The sequence below is a fragment of the Watersipora subatra genome, chromosome 9 (assembly GCF_963576615.1).
Source record: "Watersipora subatra chromosome 9, tzWatSuba1.1, whole genome shotgun sequence".
Taxonomy (NCBI): domain Eukaryota; kingdom Metazoa; phylum Bryozoa; class Gymnolaemata; order Cheilostomatida; family Watersiporidae; genus Watersipora; species Watersipora subatra.
In genome coordinates this window covers 54,977,137-54,999,079 of record NC_088716.1, presented here as the reverse complement: position 1 = coordinate 54,999,079, position 21,943 = coordinate 54,977,137, and the positions used below count along the sequence as shown (strand labels likewise).

The 21,943-nt window shown below is 35.2% G+C and overlaps 2 protein-coding genes across 3 annotated transcripts; one reads left to right on the top strand and one right to left on the bottom strand.

The window, feature by feature from the left end:
- Positions 1–2,505: 2,505 nt before the first annotated feature.
- LOC137404376 (peroxisome biogenesis factor 2-like) lies at positions 2,506–14,036 on the bottom strand. 2 transcript variants are annotated; one of them, XM_068090571.1, is made up of 8 exons: positions 13,963–14,036; positions 12,356–12,433; positions 10,309–10,374; positions 9,587–9,790; positions 7,251–7,403; positions 4,987–5,034; positions 3,514–3,690; positions 2,506–3,096 (listed from the first exon to the last, which is right to left on the bottom strand). In XM_068090571.1, exons 1-8 carry the CDS (start codon positions 14,005–14,007, stop codon positions 2,989–2,991), a joined length of 879 nt encoding a protein of 292 aa, XP_067946672.1. In that variant the 5' UTR covers positions 14,008–14,036; the 3' UTR covers positions 2,506–2,988. The 2 variants fall into 2 exon arrangements, with proteins under 2 accessions (XP_067946672.1, XP_067946674.1); XM_068090573.1 differs by having other exon boundaries at positions 7,251–7,283.
- A 2,120-nt stretch (positions 14,037–16,156) lies between these two features.
- LOC137405233 (autotransporter adhesin BtaF-like) lies at positions 16,157–16,567 on the top strand. The gene has a single exon (XM_068091463.1). The coding sequence runs from the start codon at positions 16,157–16,159 to the stop codon at positions 16,565–16,567; it is 411 nt and encodes a 136-aa protein (XP_067947564.1).
- The last annotated feature ends 5,376 nt before the right edge of the window (positions 16,568–21,943 follow it).

Below are 21,943 nucleotides of genomic sequence, written 5' to 3'. Positions count from 1 at the left end.
TGTTTATTCTTTGTTGAATGCGCATGTAGTAATTATGCAAATATATATATATATATATATATATATATATATATATATATATATACGGGTAAATGCATACTAATAGATCTATCATTTGATGCTTGACTAGCATTTAGAATAGAGTTCAAGGTTAGCTAAAAGTACCTAAAACAGGAAATGTTTGATAAGCACACATACTTGAACTATGATAGTAAACCAATCACATCCAGGTGTCGACCACCAGGTGTCGACCTACTCGATAAAATGGGTTTGCAGAGAAGCCAAACCAATGAACATGAGCATTTCGTAATATTGAGTTGGACAAGCATGAAACAAACAATTATTACACGTAAAATGAACAGTAATTTACCCTAGAATTAGTTGAGTGTTATGGGTTACTTACGCTGTGTTTATAATGTAACTTAGAGCACAAAATAATTGCTGTTGAGTGTACATGCTAGGACAGATCTTGCTCTTATATATGACTTCGCGGTGCATGCGGTTGCCGCAGAAACACAGCCAGAACAAAAAGCTAGACACAAAACAGGAAAGCGTACTTGTCTCAAGTAAGCTGTAGTCATGCCATTATCCTAAAATAGGATACTAGAATGCAAAATTGAATGGAATGACGATATATGCAGGGATGAAGTTATAGATTGCTTTGAACATGAGTACGTCTACCATGTATATAAATAACATAGTAGATGAACAGTCAATTCTTGGTATTGGAACAGTAATCAAGAAACAGAACTGACACAAATGTAAAGTTATAGCATCGCATCAGCTAGCAGCTTGGGTGAGACAAACATGTATGATGCTGGCCATCAACCATTTAGCAATAAATTTGGGAATTATTGAGTAAGAAAAAATACATCTAAACTTTATACATTAACTTGATTCTCCTGTTGAGTATTGTTGGGAAAACTGCTTAAAACAGGCTGTCATCCAAGAAAGCCAAAACAGACACCTTCAGTTTTTAGATGAACAAATCGAAGACAATATCTAATAAAATAATGCCGGATGATGCCGCTGACATGAACTACGGCTCGTTGTGAAAATCACAGGTTTTGCAGTTGATTTGCGGGTTTTGCGGTCACAAATATAAATATTAATAAAATAAATAATATAAATAGTAATCAAAATGTAAAAATAGTAGAAACTTGATAGTTAGCTAATAAACAGTTAAGTCATTGATATGCCAGACATTCTCTCATCCTAAATGACTTCAGTGATATCCTGTGGGCATCACCAGTGGATGAGCCCCTAAATCTAAAGCAGAGAACATTTTCCTACTTGAACATTTAATTGATCTTAACCGTATATATTTAAAAAAAAGTCAATTGCAACAAATTAGTTTCAATAAAACCTTTGAATATTTATAAGTACTTCTAGAAAATTTCAATGCTAAAATGCAAAAAACTGACATTGATTTATTTGTATAAAAAACAAATCTTTTCTGTATTTAATAATATCAAATACTAATCAAATCATATTAATCTAGATGCAGAAACACATACTATTGTTTCTTCTTAAGCTTAAACAAAACTATTTAAAATTCAAATTAAAATAAAGCGAAAATCGAGCTACTACAAAATCTACACGGTACATCTGGTCCTATCAGTTGTACACCAATGCAGTAATCTACACGGTACGTCTGGTCCTATCAGTTGTACACCAATGCAGTAATCTACACGGTACGTCTGGTCCTATCAGTTCTACACCAATGCAGTAATCTACACGGTACATCTGGTCCTATCAGTTGTACACCAATGCAGTAATCTACACGGTACATCTGGTCCTATCAGTTGTACACTAATGCAGTAATCTACACGGTACATCTGGTCCTATCAGTTGTACACCAATGCAGTAATCTACACGGTACGTCTGGTCCTATCAGTTGTACACCAATGCAGTAATCTACACGGTACGTCTGGTCCTATCAGTTGTACACCAATGCAGTAATCTACACGGTACGTCTGGTCCTATCAGTTCTACACCAATGCAGTAATCTACACGGTACGTCTGGTCCTATCAGTTGTACACCAATGCAGTAATCTACACGGTACACCTGGTCCTATTAGTTGTACACCAATGCAGTAATCTACACGGTACGTCTGGTCCTATTAGTTGTACACCAATGCAGTAATCTACACGGTACATCTGGTCCTATTAGTTGTACACCAATGCAGTAATCTACAGGGTACATCTGGTCCTATTAATTGTACACCAATGCAGTAATGTGAAATATTTCCTTTATAAAAGACAAATTATCAAAGAGAATGCAACTTGTGACAATGAGTTCATATTCAATTTGTCATAATGTAACACATTCTTGCAATGCTGAGTAAATATAAGAAAATATGTTACGAGTCAATTTCTTGCCACATGTTGTCAGTACAAAAACATACTGTTTCCGCACTGTTGTCTGTATTTGAAATATTTAATTGTACCAACTACAGATAAAAACTAAAAGATGTAGAAAATAATTATTGTATTTGGCATAAACAGTAGTAGTAGATATAGAATATTTACAGAGTCAAAAACAAAATTTGAGGGTTATAAATAACATTTATAAGATTTTATTAAAGCAAGCATATAAAGTAGTTGATTGTCCAAAATACTCAAAGTAGAACATTTTTCTGGTCAAGTACTTAATGAGCCATATAAATCTTGACATTAAATAACAAACATCGTCGTTTTTAGAAACACTTGACACCATTTTCCTCAGCATATGGTTGGTGTTTGACGCGTCAGCAAGCATATCGATGGATATATTGTAAACAAGCACCTACCAACCTATAGCAGGAGATATCTAAATAAAACTGGAGTATTTCTGAGCAAATTCAAAGTTGTTCTGAATTATCAAAATTGAATTAATTCATAAAGCTAATATAATATCATGAAATTAAAAATTAGACAAGAAACCTACATTTTTATGACTCAAATGCGATGACTTACGAGACAGGGTGTCAAAGTCTTACTATGAAACTACGATGCAGAGGCAACTCTGTGTACAGCCGGAAGCAACAGATCAATAGAGTCAATACGAGAGCCACACGATACACAATGCCAGTAGCCTTCAGTGGCTATCAGTACCTAACAAATAAAATTGTTTCATAGAATACCAGAGAATGACACAATTAATAAGGTCAATTGTTCGAAAACAGGAGTATGTACTGTGAAGTTTAGATCATAGAAAGCAAATTTATGCCATAATTGCAAAGTATTAGTCACTTGACAGCTGATAAGACTTAAATGCCCACCAATTAGAACCATATGGAAGTGGGCGATCATACCATCATAAAACTAATGTTCATTAGTCATCAGCTTTAACATCAGTCATGACAACAAGGCAATAAATTTATCTTTATTTATTGAAAAAGCAGCATTAGGAGTTGCATTCTCACTGTAAAACATCATTTAGTGAGTAATTCCTCATAACTCACTTTGTGACCACACGCGCACACACAGACAGGATATGACATGGTTAATAACAGTCAACTGTTGACTTACGGCAACGCAGTGATAACAGTAGATGTGGACGCAGCCCGAAATCTGCTGAGGGTTTGTAGGGAACGAGTCACACAGCATACAGAACTTGTGGTGGTCGGAGGATGTTTGAGAACCAGAGCTAAACCATTTTCTCAACTTTCTCATGTTGATGTAAGGAAGTAAAAAGAGCATGAACTTCTGCAACCATAAATGGGTGGAAACATGAAGCCTTCAGATAACAAACAAACCCCAGGCCTCTTTAATCAACACACAAAATGACAATAACTAAATTAATTTACAATATTAATATTATATTAACTAAATTAATTTACAATATTAATATTATATTAATTATATTAATTTACAATATTAATATTATATTAACTATATTAATTTATAATAATAATATTATATAAACTATATTAATTTACAATACTAATATTATATTAACTATATTAATTTACAATACAAATATTATATTAACTATATTAATTTACAATATTAATATTATATAAACTAAATTAATTTACAATATTAATATTATATTAATTATATTAATTTACAATATTAATATTATATTAACTATATTAATTTATAATAATAATATTATATAAACTATATTAATTTACAATACTAATATTATATTAACTATATTAATTTACAATACAAATATTATATTAACTATATTGATTTACAATATTAATATTATATTAACTATATTAATTTACAATATTAATATTATATGAACTATATTAATTTACAATATTAATATTATATTAACTATATTAATTTACAATACTAATATCATATTAACTATATTAATTTACAATAATTTAGGACTTCCACATGTGGGTTATTCTACAATGTTGCTGAAATTGGGAAACTATTTTGTAATGACAGCCATTCTACCAGTTTATTTTATTTTGTTCATTGAGTGAAGGGTACCACAATCTTGTCAACTGGAATATTTGTATGCAAAAAATATTTTCATTATTTCGAACAAAACAAACTAAAAACAAGATGCTATAAGTAATATTTAGTTATATTATATATATAAACTATTACATAAATAATTATATGTAATTATATCATATTATATATAATATTATAATATATAACTGTATACATTATATAATTATACATATAATTGTATTATAATTATATTATAATTGTATATACCGAATAATATTAAATATTCACGCTAGATAATGTCAAGTCATGTCGGAGAGACATTCAGGCACAGAGCAAAAATACAAACTAGCTGGTTAATAAAACTGGTTTATTTCCTGCCGTGCTAGCGATTAATCAAACTGGCAAGTGGTGGCAGGTGGTGGCAGGTTATGGCAGGTGATGTTTAGTGTCAAGTTTCACTCCGTGCCTTAATAGTAACACAATTGAATGTATAAATAATTAATTAAGACCATAAGTAGAGTATAATAAGTGTACATATGGTTGGATCAGATGAAATCAAAGGAATGTGAGATAAAATCTTACCGCAAGGTCGTGCCATATGAGTTCTCTATTAAATACTTCAAAGCCAACCTAAAATGTTTGCAAAAATGAAATTGAAAAGATTTAAAAACTGGCCATGTAGAAAGTGAAAGGTAGCGAAGCAAGGTGAACCAAAAGGTTAGGATGCAATAAGAAGTTACGCGTAAGGAAAAAGGTTGTCACTATAAATATCTACAATATCTTCAATCTAGTAATCAAATCTATTTAGATTCCACAAGGTTGCCCATTGACCACAATCATTTGCAATTATATAGTTAACACAATTAGTCTCAAATTCTTGTCAGACCAACTTTATATTTGTTTCTTTTTACATTATCCATTCTTTTGTAATACAGTAGATGCCCCTATTATGTAAATTCCACTGAATGTAAAGAATTCATGTAAAGTTTTTTGCTTCGTAATACACAAGAAATTTCATATAACTTAACGCATCGGGTAGATGCAAGTTCTGAAACTCGATTTGAATAAAGAGCCTCCCAGTACTGGCCTTGAAAATCTCGTTTTCTCTTTTGTAGTACTCTTGGGAGAGAGAAAACAAAGTATAATATCTCTATCATACATACTCTAACATCACTATAATATATCTACATAACATCTCTATATCTATAATATATATATTATATCGGTAACTCGAATATATAGGTACTAGCACCCTCACAGTCTAGTGTGCTGTGAGGGATCATCAGGTGTGCCAATAAAGAACATAGAATAAGTAGGTGTACAACTATTCAGAAATACTTAAGAGGCGGTAGATTGGTGGAGGTGTTAGAGTGTCGGTTTACTAATCTGAATGTCATGAGTTTTGCAGTCTCATTGAAATCAATCTTTTATCCTGACCTCTAACAATGGCTTTGGAAAAAAAGATGGACAGACAGACACCGCTCTTACAATAGTAAATAAATATAAGCTTTTTACTTTATTTTAGACATACACGATATTTATTATCTTTTTCTTTTCACCATAGACCTTTCTGTCAAGAAAAAAGTGAGAAAAATCTATTTAAATAAACATTGAAGGTGTGTGCTCCCCTTAACTTAACGTAAAATTACCGTAATCATGAAACCAAATCAAATGAAAGTGATGAGAAAAAAAGAGAAAAGTTGTCGATACAAACAAATAATAATAATAATAACAAATAATACCACAGTTACTTTACAGTCATTAAATTGAAAGGTTATGTTTCATTTTTTGCTATTTGAATGGCTAAAGGTGTGAGTATGCGACAATCCTGTAGTGGATTAGCGGCCATTCACATGTATTTTACTGTTCATATAACGTAAAATCCCTATAATGTAAATGAACTCGGAATGGATTATTTATGTCATAGGAGTGTCTACTGTATCTGAAAATCTCAGAGCATCCTACAAACAGTTGGCAATATCTCGTAACCGTGAAAAAACAATAGATTTCATATTTTGATATATATATATACAAGTATATTTTGTAGCAATGATTGCTTCTTTCGATTTTATGAGTCGCCAAAACTATTCCATAATCACTCTATCATAGTTGGTAGTTGAACCAATACTGAAGTCATTTACGATTTCTCCAAAATGAAAAAACTACAGCTATCGACTGCTACTATAATTATGTACTATCATATATTTGAAATAGCTAAAAAATTTCTGATAATTGAAAAGCTTGCATTACAATTAAAATATATGCAGCTAATCTATTTTGTTTAACACTACAACAATTGTAGAATAATGCCACAATGAAGTCCAGAGAACTATGCACTTCTCATTCTAGCACCAAGCAAACTGGTCATGCGTAAATTCAAGCAACAATCTTAAGCATCGACACAAACCTACTGACTAGAACTGTTCTAGAATGTTCTTCAAGCACATGCAGCTGACTTACAGCCACAGCGTAAGATATCTTGTTAAAAGTTTCAATGTAAATACTTTTCCGAGTGTGGTAAAACTTTTAAGATATACTTTTATTTTAATAGTCTTTTAGCAACTGTGATAATTTAATAGATGATTAATAACCGACACGAGAAAAAATGTATTTTATCTTAATTGCTTAGTAGCGAGATGAACCCCTTGCTCCATATTTAAAGATCTGTATAGAAAGGTGAAATGCATAGTCATGTATTATAAGGCATATCGGGGTAAGTGAGAGCTGTATCCCTTAACATGATTAAAAACAAGATTTGCTGAAGAACTGAGGACCTCAGGACCTCAGTGGCTCACATTTCAAGCAATTTTTGACTTATCAAATTCTTTCCAATTAACTGAACTTACTTGACGGAGTTGCCTTCCCTCTGGATGAATAGCCTGTATCCCACACAGTCTCTCATAAACATGCAAAAAGGTACCTTTGCGGAGGAAGGTGACGAAGTGGACCAGGCTGACGCAGTGCCAGATGCCAGAGAGAATTACATACAACTTGCTCAACTGCAGAAAGACACAAGATGAACCCATATTTAAGCTGATATGCACCAACTTGGCTCACAAAGGTCCAACTGAAATTACGGTAGTTCTACAAACAACAATCGCGTGTCATAGAAAAGCTAACCAAGTCTGTTCAATTAGCTAGATATTACTAGGGTGGTATTCCTCAGAAGGCAACCTAGAGAACAAAACTCCAAGTCATCGATAAAACTTGAATCTACGGCCATTCAGAGAGCTCGTTTCATTGCTGAAAATGCTGTGGGCTAAATATTCTGGATCATACATCCTCCGCAAATGCACTGAGGTTATTGTGCAACAGACACACTATGACCTCTCAAGGACTAATAAGACCGAAGTAGCCCAATAACTCAGAATCATAGCCAACTAAACCCTAAGATAAGATGAGAGAAAAATACCTGTTCAATGTGCGCTCAGTACCAGCATATATCATGAACCAAACATACACAAAAATGAGATATGGTTATATTATTACAGGCAGCAGAAATCACTAACATATACTAATGAACCAAACATCAGGGTTGGCTTAGTGTAAACCAAGTGGTTTAAACCCGGTTTAAACCAGCCCGAAAAAAACCGGTTTTTATGGTTTTTTCATTATTTTTTGTGAAAAACATAATATTTTAAGCTCTTAGTAGTTCATGTGCGGTAGAAATGCAACTACAGTGTATATGTAATTATCAGCTGTGGAAGTTTATTTAGGACACAGTAGTAAATTGATGGCAGAGCTCAAGTTGAAACTACATGAAATCCTAGCACAACAATGAATTAGTGGATTTCATTTTCAATTGCTTTTATCAAGTGATATGATGATCTCTTTACTGATGAAATATAAAAACTATGTGAAATATACTAATCCAATCATCGTCTCTAATAATGAATTAATACTTTCTCAAGTCTGGCCAGTGACAAAGGATTACTTATAATTAGAAATTAAAACAATAAAATCCTTTTGGGCAAAAGCTTTAAGTTTGCAAACTAATATTTCATTTATTGGGCACTAGCCAAAGTCGTTGGATTGTTAGAATTCAGTTTATCATGTTTTTTGTGTTTTGAAAGACAAAGGTTTTAAGGCAAAACGTAATAGGTGTGCTGTCGTAATGCAAAAAAACACTGAAAAAGCTGAAAACACCAATTTAGACAGTGATGGTAATATTCAGGTGATAGAAGTTGAGTCATCTGCCACTGCGCCAAACACTAGCAATGCATCTGCATTATGCTATGCTCTACACTACCACACGACTAATCACTGGGATTAAAGTTCCTACTTATACATAGAGCTGTATGTAAAATATTCACTTTGTGTAATAAGATTTCTGCTCTGTATTTCATCGATCATGTTTGATTTAAGACTCATTCTGAAAATTCCATGTTTTCTCTCTTTTTTCCCATAACAACTCCCACAGTACCATCTTTAACAGAGGATTCCACATATGTATGTTCAATACTCAATCAAGCAGCTATAGTAAGTGATGTTAATTAGACTTAAAATTGCAAAAACCTTGGTAAAATTATAAAAGCCGTAAAAACCGGTTTAAACCATAAAAACCGGTTTAAACCAAAAAAATCTGGTTTTTTCATAAAAACCGTGGTTTTTTCCAACCCTGCCAAACATGCACGAAAATGAAATATGGTTATACTATTAGAGGCAGCAGAAATCACTAACATATACTAACTATTTATATCAGCATCTTATGAGAATTTCAGAGCTAAACAGTGTAAGTAATGAGTGCATGGAAAGCGTACGTTTCCGTTAAGAACCATTTCAATCAATTCTAAAACGGTCTGAATAAAGATCTGAAAAAAATCAGCAACAGACAAAAAGCATGACTCAGATCTGTGAAGTGTATATTAAGAGAGCCTGTAAAAGAATGCCTTATAGTTATATGAGAGAAATACACAGACATATAAACACTTTCTACGCATTGTTTGCGAGTAGCTGTATAAACGCCTTGGCATATTCTGTATGAATGTTATTTTCAAAGACCAAAATATTAACTCCATTATTTTTTATTCAACAATAAAATGATTAGCTTATTTTCTATAAATGATCTTGCTCGTCATGAGATAGCTTACAGCAAAACACATAATAGATATTACAGAGAACACTAGAATTTACAGGTAACAAAGTAAAGGTTATTTACAGTACGTGCCAACAGTATACTCACCATAGGAAATGAGGTAGATGCATCTCGACGACCGAACCAATCATCAAGCTTAGACATAATATATGGAAGGATGACGTGACATATAAGATAAAGATGAGACTGGACACTACTAATCATCTCCATTGCTTTACCAGAGTTAGTTACTGCATATCTCATGTCTAAAAGTTGCTGACCCAGCGATGCGTGCTGCCGTCTAAAGACTACCTACAGAGCAAAAAAAGTTTATGAGCCATCGTGTAATATATCAGTGACGAATGCATCATGACAGATGACTCAATATGGCTTCTAATGATTTTTTGTGAAACATGAAGGTGCATTTGCACTAAGCAGCCTTCGCATTTAAATTCCCTGAAAAAAATGTCTGTAAAAAATGGTTACAGAAATACAAGAGAAATATTTATTCCTTAACAGCCTACTACATGTATGATATGACATTAGTCAACAGACTTGGCAGCTGTCCAATACAGAAGGCTGTGTAGAGATTATAGCAGGTAGTTTTTTTTACATATAAAACTTGGTATTGGTAACTTGAGACTGCAAAATTTCTCCCAGGAGCCAAAATGGCAATGGCTTTATTGTTCAGCAACGTTCTTGCTGTAGAGTTATCCAGCTAGCCTTGCAGAACCCACACATGATAATGGAACATCATAGTAATGTTCGTCCATTGTATCACTAAACCAAACTTCATGCATTTTTCATAACGGCAGTAAAAGTTCACTTACCAACCAAAGAGACAGTTTGATCACAGCCTTCAGTTCATGAGCGTATGTACTTAATATTGTTGAGCCCTACAAGCAAATTCATTACTAATATTCACTGTACGTGTACATCTCTCTTGAATCAGAAAAATCTCAAGTAAATGCGCTGGACTGCACAAGTAAAAGGAAATACGAGTAAGATAAATGCAGTTTTCTAAGGTTCCAAATGCAGTTGTCTAAGGTTCCAAATGCTGTTGTCTAAGGTTCCAAATGCTGTTGTCTAAGGTACCAAATGCTGCTGTCTAAGGTTCCAAATGCTGCTGTCTAAGGTTCCAAATGCTGTGGTCTAAGGTTCCAACGAAGACAACACTGTTACAGTCACTTTTTTACTGCTCTGTTTAAGTTGAGTAGTGAAAAGGGAAGTAAGAAGAGCTTTCTATTCACACTAAAGGTAAAGTCAATAAGCCAATAATGATATAATATTCTGTCTGTAAACATGTTTTGAATTTATAAAAAGTAAGTGAAATGCAAGTGCATAATTTGCATGATAGATACTGTTCTGACTATAAACGTTGTCTTCAGGTCTCAGCTAACACAGGTTTTCTTGGTAAATTAAATTGCAATGTCTAAGGTTATCTAAAACTCATCAACAATCTGTTACAATATTCATCATAACACTAATGGTCTTTATATATCAGGTGCGCAAGAACTACCATAGACCTATAGTAAGTTCACATATCAATGGTCACAAACAGTAATCCAGCTGAGAGAGTCACAGGCTACTGTACTACCACAATTCATCACGATAGTCAAGTCTATTTAATTGTGGTGTGAAAAATAAATGGACCACCCTAAAGTTGTGACTAACTTGTTAAATATGTTGTCGCTATATACTATATATATCAAATTGATGCTCAGAGTCTCCCCTATTCAAATATGTTATCACAAACAATCCAAGAAATGTCCGTTTTCTGGTATACTGTAATAAAGTCTTTAATGACATTTTCAGTCCAAAGGCATCCTAAACCAACTACAACAGCCTTTTTAATGGCCACCAACTTACGCAGAGTTTGTCGGCAGCTAACTGTAGAAACTCACTAAATTATAGCTGTAACAAACTTGATATCTGAACTGATACTGAACTTGATATCTGAACTGATACTGGACTTGATATCTGAACTGATACTGAACATGATATCTGAACTGATACTGAACTTGATATCTGAACTGATACTGAACTTGATATCTGAACTGATACTGAACTTGATATCTGAACTGATACTGAACTTGATATCTGAACTGATACTGAACTTGATATCTGAACTGATACTGAACTTGATATCTGAACTGATACTGAACTTGATATCTGAACTGATACTGAACTTGATAACTGATACTGAACTTGATATCTGAAAAGTATCTGGTTTGTTTGCAGTAGCAAGTAGCACAAGTCAGCATTTTGAGCGGTAGATTAATTGAAATGTGTTTTATGTTATGTCTCAAATATTGTTGTGGAATGGGATCCACTGAGAGCTGAGCCCAGGGCTGAGCTAAGCCGAGCCGGGCTCTGCTCAGTCAGGCAGAATGACGAGGTCAGAGTTAAGCCAAGCCAAGTCAGAGCCGTGCCGAGTCAAGAGCGAGCTGAGCCGAGCCATGCTGGGTCCAGCCAAGTAGTACGGAGGCGGAGCTTACTAGCTATATAAGCTCGAACATTTGCGTAGGAGAGCAGAGCTGTTCTGGGCCTGTTCAGACTTCTGGGTCTGTACAACTTATGAACTGAGCAGAAATATATGTATAAACTCATGCACCCAGTCTTGTACTAGTGGAGGAAAAGTGAAGGTCGCACAAAACCTTTACAATATGTTATGAGTTTTGTATGATTCAAATCAGTTCTTGACACTTATTATTTTTAGAGTGTAATAATAATGTTGTATCAAGAACATGTGAATGCAAAACGATTATAAAAAAATGGCAGCATGATATTTGCAAGCAATATGCAATCTTTGGATATCTAAACTATTGCTATCGTAAGACTGTTCAATTTCAAAGCATTTACACCTTCTAAACTTACCTTAAAATATTTTAGGATATCCTGAACCCTTTCCCAGAGCATATCATATATATAATCATCGTATGAAGCAGCATCCAACTGAAAATAGCATAAACTGTTGAAATGTAAGCCGCATTACAATGAAAGCAGATAATTCCTGACGAACACAAAAAATGTCTATCAGTTGTAGAAAGAAACTGGCAGCACAAAGCACAATCCTTTAATCTATCAGCAATGCGTTTTGATTTTTATTGGAGAGTGATCAAAGCTATCACATATTGCACACTGAATGTTGTTAGAACACAGTACTAAAAACTGTTAGTTCTCAAGTGAAAACATCGGTATAACAGATGAAGTCTGCCATGTTGAATTTAGTGTATACAGGTATGGTCATGACTTCCTATTCCCATAAGACAAATTTGATATTTGAAGGTATCAGACAGTGTTTCAGCAGGTGAAGTTTAACTGTTTTTGATATTTTAAACCGTTAAACATTCGAAAAGTATTAAATATATTTATAACAAATAACAAATACTCTAGCAAAACGATTTTCCTATTTTCTAAAGCCTTTCAATTACAGCCGACTGTGCAAACGGTTTAAAGGCAAAAGAATACTGTCAGTAAAGGAGTAAATCTGAGAAGTTAGCGGTCAAGTAGATGTCACAAATACTGTCAGTAAAGGAGTACATCCGAGAAGTTAGCAGTCAAGTAGATGTCACAAATACTGTCAGTAAAGGAGTACATCTGAGAAGTTAGTGGTCAAGTAGATATCGCAAATACTGTCAGTAAAGGAGTACATCTGAGAAGTTAGCGGTTAAGTAAATGTCACAAATACACCTAACAAAGTCTCATTTGTGTTAGATCCTATGACTGAATATATTGAACGACGTTGTCTGCACAACTGTCTCTTCTGCCACAAAAGACGATTTTACTCGTTATACTAAATCACTGCTTCTTAAAAACGGGTCATTGTGACAAACTCCTACCACACAAATTGCACTAAACCTATTGTTATAGTAAACAGTCTGCATTAGTAGACTACAATTCAAGGTAGGTATAAGGATATCGAGTTCAAGTGCATGTGAACACAACCCCCTATGGCCTAGAATGTGACTCATTTTAGTGAGATTCAGTATAAAAGTACGGCTACATGTGTCGAAAAATTTGGAAGTTTTGACCGGAATCACGAAATATACGAAAAGCACGAAAATATTCATCTGAAACTCGCAGAATTGTCAAAACTGCCATCTCTAGCGCAATCTAATCAGTTGCATCGTATTTACTATGTTGAATTGCGTTAATATTTTTCTTGCATGTTGCTATTGGGGTCAGACGTTTCTAGTTTCAAGCGAATATTTTCATGCTTTTCGTATATTTCATGATTTCGGGCCAAAACTTGCGAATTTTTCGGCACGTGTGGCCATACCTTAAACCAGAGTTTCATATAGCTATGGCTGTAACAACTAAATTATATCCACAGGTATATCCAAGCAACTGCAACTTAACCTCCTCCTATCACTAAATTTACATGATACAAAAATAATAATCTTTAAGAATAACATCTCAAGTATACTTCAACTATTGGCTCAATCAATTCAAGAACTGTTTGATCAAGCACATCAACTCGCCTGATTCACTCTAAGAGGGAGATTCCCTGCCGGTATCTCAGCCATATTCCGCTAATTTTCTTCAACCACTACAAAGAAATATGGAGAATATATGAACATTATAGTGAAAGCGATAATAAACTTGCTATAAAATTTTTTTTTTCCGGGTTATGGAAGTCAAACACCTAGAGATGCATTCTTATGTTGAACCTAGGATTTATACACTTTACAAAATAGCAAACGGCTCCGAGATCAGGGCAATGATGTTGCTTGACGCAAGGATAACCATTAACATTGATTGTACAAACACATATAAGTTAATCTCTTGAGAGAAAACAATTTTAAGTGTCCGATTTACTTTAGTTGTTTGCAACTCTGTGTGTTATCACCATGCCCGAGTGTCATCACTGTTGCTCAAAAAATCTCAACACCGTTTGACCACATAGCTAGGAGTGGATGCATAAAAAGGATTGCTCATATGCTACTTGAACCCGTAAATCTATGCAAAAAAATTATAAATAAATTGTTGCATCACGGCCTTATCTGAGTTTGGTGTTATTAGATATACCCTATGTCATATCTATACCTTGATGAATCAGTAAACTAATTGAAGTATTTTACATGGCATATAACCAACGACAGCGAATAAGTTACAAAATGTCAATAGCTAGAATATTTGTAATGACATCTGGTTTTGAGATGTCATTACAAATTTTCTGGTACATTTGTGGTGCATGTTTTTCAGACTAAACAGACTTTTCCTTGTACAAAACAGTAATCGAAATAACCCAACATCAGCCAAAATTATTTACTCTTTGCAGGTCCTAATGTAAAAATACTATCTATTCGCTAATCATGGAATCATAACGACTGAAAAGATTTTCAAGGTGTTTTTATATTGAAAAAGAGCCATTGTCGTATAGCTAACAAATAACTTTATTAACACCACATCAACAATAAAAATACAGAGATAAGTACAATCAAGCAGCAGAGATTGATTCATTAGCTGCACCACCTATACCAGCCACCAGAGAACAAAAAAGATTGCAGGTGATCACATCTCTAGCCTTTGCACCTTCATCATGCAAAAAATATGTGCAAATAGCTAAGCGAAAAAACTAAACAGAGGCAACAAAAGTGGCATCTCTTTACTGGTCACTGACTAATTCACAGCCTGAATTCTATCTCATGAACCCATTCAGCAACATTGATTACGCCATAATTTAAATATTTGAACATACCAAAGGCTACACCAAACATCTACAAAAAGTGACATTTCCAGTTACTCCGTCTATTTTGATCATCTGACAATAGTAGATCTGAGAAAAGATGGGCAGTGAGCTCAAACATCTGTTCGCGAAAAGGCGCAACTTTCATTTATCTACTTTTAACTTTTTGTCACAATTACCATTGTTTTAGGATTTCGTTGGTTTTTATATCTAAGGTGTTGGACTTGTAGAAATAAAGCTATATCTTTTACTGGTAACTATTGGTTTTGATTATAGCTTAGCACAATCCCTAGTGTCTCAACCGATACTAATCAATTGATTCATAAAACCTAAGAAAAAGCCTGCAAACTGACCATAGCAAAAAACAGAATAAGAGGACAAAGAAAATTTATTACTGATGTATGCGATGCGTGGATGCTAAAGAATTGTGTAGAGCGTGATCCTTTCAAAAACGCATATGTCATAGTCTGGCGTTAACTATGATATATATTTCAACTAACTGCATGCCCTGCGTCGCACGGGTAGTAAAAAACAGCTTACAATCATTACATTACTTTTCCTACTAAATTACCTGCAACTGTTTATACTGTTTGTACTGTACAACATGTACAGTGCAAATGGGTAAGGCTGAAGGAGGTAAGGATAATTTTAGTGGTCACATTGAATTGCTTGCGTTGTTGAATGCAATAAGTAAGGATGGCCGTGAGGCTTTACAGTCTGTAAGATTTGGTTTAGAGTCGCCAGATTCTACTTATAAACAGACCATGAAAAAACTACAGAGAATGTCTTGGGGAAAAGACAGTATGTTGAGATACTTGAATCAAATACAGAATATGATCAGAATCATATTCTGTATTTGAATATGATTCTGAAATACCGCATTATAAACTTCAAGTTATTTAGAAACATAACAGAAGTTTATTGACGACAAAAACTAAAACCTGCAGATAAAATAGGAGTACTTGTTTACACTATATCATCCAATAATGGCAGAGGCAATTGACAAACTGATTAAGCTGATCCAGTCGCAGCAAGAAGACAAGAAGAGCAAGCTAGACAAGAACAAGAGCAAGCTAGACAAGAACAAGAGAAAACTAAACAAGAACAAGAGAAAACTAGACAAGAACAAGAGCAAACTAGGCAAGAACAAGAGAAAGCTAGACAAGAACAAGAGAAAACTAGACAAGAACAAGAGAAAACTAGACAAGAACAAGAGAAAACTAGACAAGAACAAGAGCAAACTAGACAAGAACAAGAGAAAGCTAGACAAGAACAAGAGAAAACTAAACAAGAACAAGAGAAAACTAGACAAGAACAAGAGAAAACTAGACAAGAACAAGAGCAAACTAGACAAGAACAAGAGAAAGCTAGACAAAAACAGCAGGACGAAAATATAAAATTAATAGAAATAATTCTGGAAGAAGCTAAGGGAAAGAAAACATCGCCAGCATCTGCACCGACATTTCATGAACTTGATCCCACAACAGAGTTACTAATAGACTACTTGGACAGATTCAACACCTTCATAGAAGCTAATTCGATTCCACTTGATAAGACGGCAGGAGTTTTTCTAACCAATCAACGCCCAGCACTATATAAACAACTAAGCAACATGGCAGCACAGATAGGTACACTAAAGCTATTAATGATTTAAGCATGGATGAAATAGTAAATTTTTTAAAAGAAAATTTGACCCAGCACGATTTATTGCAAGAGAGCGCTACCGATATTAGAGTGATATGCAGCGCAAACCAGGAGAAACAATTCCAGAACTTGTAGCAAAAATATGCCAAGATGCTACAACTTGCGCTTTTCAGACATTGATCCATTAGATGAAGCGCTGAGAGCAAGGTTCATTTGTTCTGTCAACAATGAGGCAATACTAAAATCATTTTTTAAAGTCAAAGATGGGGAGCTAACTTTCAATAAACCCATTCAAATAGCTCAGAAGACAGAAGCAGCCAGAGTTGCCCAAGAAACTGTTTGTGGAAAGCAGACAGACAAGTTTTTACCCAGTTCTTACAAAGTTTTCACCCAAAAGAAAAGCTATGCACCATCAACACAACAGCACAACAGACAGGAAGCAACTATACCATCACAGAAGAAGCCATGCTACATGTGTGATAAAGTTAGACACCTACCAGATAACTGCCGGTCCAAATCTGCAACTTGCATTTTTTTGTTACATAATTGGACATATTGAGTCAGCATGTATTAAAAAAAAGACAACTCCAAACCAGTAAAAAAAATTTAAACTCTACACATGACAAAGACTTCCGCTAATTCTGTACCAAGATTACATGAGGAAATAGAACTACAAGGACAAACTCTCCCCATGGAACTTGACACAGGAGCCTGTAACAACTTCATAACTCAAAAGATTTGGGAGCAGCTAAGAAAACCTAACCTTCAACCTACACAAGTATACTACAAATCAGCTTCAGAACACATGATAAAGACCACAGGACAATGTAACATTGGAACCAAACTACTTCTACAAAAACAGAAACTCTACAGTTTGTAGTAAGTACTGTCCAAGACCTCAATTTACTAGGAAGAATAGCTATCCAGCAATTAGGAATCTCCATTGGTGATGCAATAAAAGAGAATACAATTTCTACAATCACCACAGACCAGCCAGACACATTACAGAAAGATTGCACAAAACTATGCGAACGAACTTGGATGTCTCAAAGACTACCAGCTGGAAATAAACTTCAAAGCTACAGCTACACCAAAGTTTTGCAGAGCATGACCAATACCATTTGAAATATTTGATGACTTGAATAGAGCTTATGATGCAGGATTAGCCAAAGGAATTTGGGAGCCAACACAATTTAATGATTATGACAAACCGGTGGTACCAGTCAGATAGCTTTTGCAAGCTACCAGGACATGGCCCCGCAAACATTAAAGTATGTGGAGACTACTCCAAGACAGTGAACCAACAATTGGAGATCCACAGACAACTCATTCCCCTCCCAGAGAACTTAATTCAAAGACTAAGATGAGGATATGGCTACACCAAAATAGACTTAGCAAATGCATATGACCAAATCATCTTAGGACCAGAGAGCCAAAAAAAGCTAGCATTATCTACATATAGAAGAGTTCTGCTACAGAAGAGACTTCTTTTTGGCATTAGTTCAGCACCAGGTCATTTTTAAGAGATTATGCAACAACTTACACAAGATGTACCAGGAGTTGCTATCTACCTGGACGACATTTTGGTCAGTGGATCTGATGCTAACAGCCATATACAAAATCTAAGGAAACTACACAGAAGCTATCTGACAATGGACTGAGATGCAAGTTGGAGAAATGTTGTTTGCACAACCTGCAGTTGAATATCTGGGATACAAGCTCACTCCTAATGGGATAACTAAATGAAGGAAAGCAGACGCAGTCATGCAGATGCCACCATCTCCTAGCCTGTCTTGACAAACTGTTGTTTTTGTGGCGTTGTCCTCCGTTGAGCAGGGCGAGCAAAACAACTGCTTGTCACAAGACGCAATGCACCTGATGCATCAGTTGCACTGAAAGGGAGTTGTTCTCTTCCGCCTATGCAGCTTGGCTGCGACGTTATGTAGGTCGCTCCATTGGTAATCATAACGGATTTCGTGCAAAATTTATGTAGAAAAAAATAGGATAAAAACGTTTAACCAGAGTCCAGTCTCTGCGGTAAACTTTAGAAGAACTTAAAATAAAATAAAATTAAGTCAATAAGAACAAATAAAACTGACTGATACAAAAACAGAAATAAAACTGACTGAGCGCACAAATAACAACATGTTTAGTTGCTGTTGTTGCCTGAGTTCTACTATAGTTTACCGCAGAGACTGGACTCTAGTTAAACGCTCTTCTCTTATGTTTTTCTACATAAATCTTTGCGCGAAATCTGTTATGATTACCAATGGAGCGACCGACATAACATCGCAGGCAAGCCGCATAGGCGGAAGAGAACAACTCCCTTTCAGTGCAGCTGATGAATCAGGTGCAGTGCGTCTTGTGACAAGTTGTTGTTTTGCTCGCCGCGCTTGCCGAGGGACAACTCCGCAAAAACAACAGTTTGTCAAGACAGGCTAACCCCTATACTAATGAGACAGAGCTACGATCTTTTTTAGGATCTACACAGTTCAACAACACTTCTACCTAACTTATCAACAATTACGGAGCCACTACACATATTGACTCGCAAAGATGAAAAATGGAGTTGGGACCCACAGCAGCAGACAAGTTTTAACAAGATTAAAAAATGCTTTCAACAGACCAAGTGTTAACCCATTTTGATCTAGCATTAGATATCGGAATCTCCTGTGATGCTTCAGAAACTGGAATAGGAGCTGTACTATTTCACCGATGTGGTGATAGTAAAGAGAGACCAATCTCTAACATATCAAAGCATCTCAGCAACAAGCAAAAGAAGTATAGACAAGTTCAAAAAGAGGCACTATCTATCAAATTTGTTCTAAAGAAATTCCACCAGTTTCTATATGGGAAACGATTTATTCTAGTCACAGACCATAAGCCTCTTCTAGCCTTGTTTGGATCCACAAAAGGAGTTTCAGCACTAGCAGCCAACTAAATATCTAGATGGGCATTACAACTCAACCAATACAACTAAACTATAGAACATAGATCTTGCAAATATCACCAAAACGCTGATGCTCTCAGTAGATTACCAGTAGGACCAGATGAGGAATTTGACAAAATGGAAGATAAAGAAGATGTCGATATTATATGCACCGTTCACATCATCAGCCGCCAGCTCAATCCTACCGATAATTAAATAGTATCTAAAGAGACTTTCAAAGACCCAGTTCTAGCAGCAGTGATGAGATACACTACAGAAGGATGACCTCATAACAAGGAGACAATAGGAGTAGCATACAAGAAGATGGCAGACTCGCTGTCAGTAACAGAAGGATGCCTATTATATAGAACCAGATTGATTTTTCCTTGGAGCCTTTAAAAGCAAGTCCTTCAGATCCTGCATCTTGGACACTTTGGAATGAAGAGAATGAAAAAACAGGCTCATACAGCAGTCTACCGGCTAAGAATTGATGCTGACATAGAAGATACCTGCCGACAATGTACATCGTGTGAAAAACATCAACGCTTATCATAGAAGTATGCAATTCTCCCCTGGATGCTTCCTGAAAAGCCATGAAGCAGACTTTACATAGATCATGTTGTAAACTTCATGGGGAGCAACTGGCTAGTAATTATCTATGCATATTCCAAGCACCCTTCTATTAACAAGACCTCTTCAACGTCTAGCAAAGCAACAACTGACATATTAAAAAAAGAATTATCTCATTTTGGATACCCCCACACAATAGTCAGTGACAAGGCTACTGGCTTCACTTCCGAGGAATTCCAATCATAGTGTGAGGAGAGAGGTATAGTTCACTTAACAGGAGCACCTTACCATCCAGCAACAAATGGAGCAGCAGAAAGACTAGTACAGACATTCAAGCAAGCATTAAAGAAAACTGAGCCTTCAGCAAAAGCAGCTCTACAATAGTTCCTGATGCAGAACAGGAGAACACTGCAACTAATTAGACTTTCACCAAGCCAACTACTAAATGGAAGGTAGACCAGATGCATGATTGACAACCTACATACATCTCTTGCTCACTTGGCACAACAACACCAGTCAAAAGTGTCAAACCAAACCAATCTACAGATCAATCTCACAAGATAGCAGCAAGAAGACCCATATACTCAGTAGGAGATGCTTGCTATGCATGCTATTATAGACCAAAACAAGTAGGACAGCCTAGATGGGTTCCAGCTATAGTTACCAAACTCTATGGAACCTGAAGTGTGAATATGAAGGTTGTACCAAAAGGGCCGACCTGGAGACGTCATGTAGAGCAGTTACAAAGAAGATACTCTAACGATGAAGATGGCAACCCTGGTGAGGAAACTATGATGTCCAAAGAGCTTCAACCATCAGTACCGGTACCACATCCAGCTGTACCAGATCCAGTTGTACCACAACCTATACCCACTACCTGAAGAAGTCAGAGACGCAATTACAGACTCCCTGATAGAGATGAATATGGAGCACAAAACCCTCACAGTCTAAATGTAACAGACAGACCTAATACCCGCTTTTAGCTTGGTCAGAAGGTGTTGAGATACTTGAAAGCAAAGAAATCAATCATTCTATTATTGAAAAGCTAAATGCTATATTTTTATCATTCATTAAAGCTTTTTGATACATATGCTTTTTCTAGCTATAAAGCTAATAAATTGCTATATAAATGAAATCATATTCTGTACTAATCAGTCTAATCTCAAATTACAAATAAACTACTACTGCTAACTAAACACTGGAAGGACTCAGTGTTTCAAACCTTTGAAATAAATCACACAATAAACCTCAGGTTATTGAGAAACGTAACACAGTATATGTTAGGACTACAAAATTTGTTATTTGTCCTCAAGCATGTGATGAAAATGATTATATGTAAAGAGTTGAAAAACTCAGCAGGAATTTAAACTTTGGCGGATGATAACAAGAAATATTTTGCTTTTGTGATAGCTGTTAATGGACTCAGAGGCAACCCTATGTAGGCAATTGATGCAGGAAAGGGATTTAGGTTGAGCAAGGTTATCTGATACTTTTAGAGCTAGATGGAAGTTGTTTTCACCTTTGATATTTTTCCCGTTCAGATGTGTCTACAGTGTTACTAAAGTGCTGATACACATAGGCAAAACCTGAAAGACACATGGGTGGTGCTGATGGTTCTAAGCTAAATATT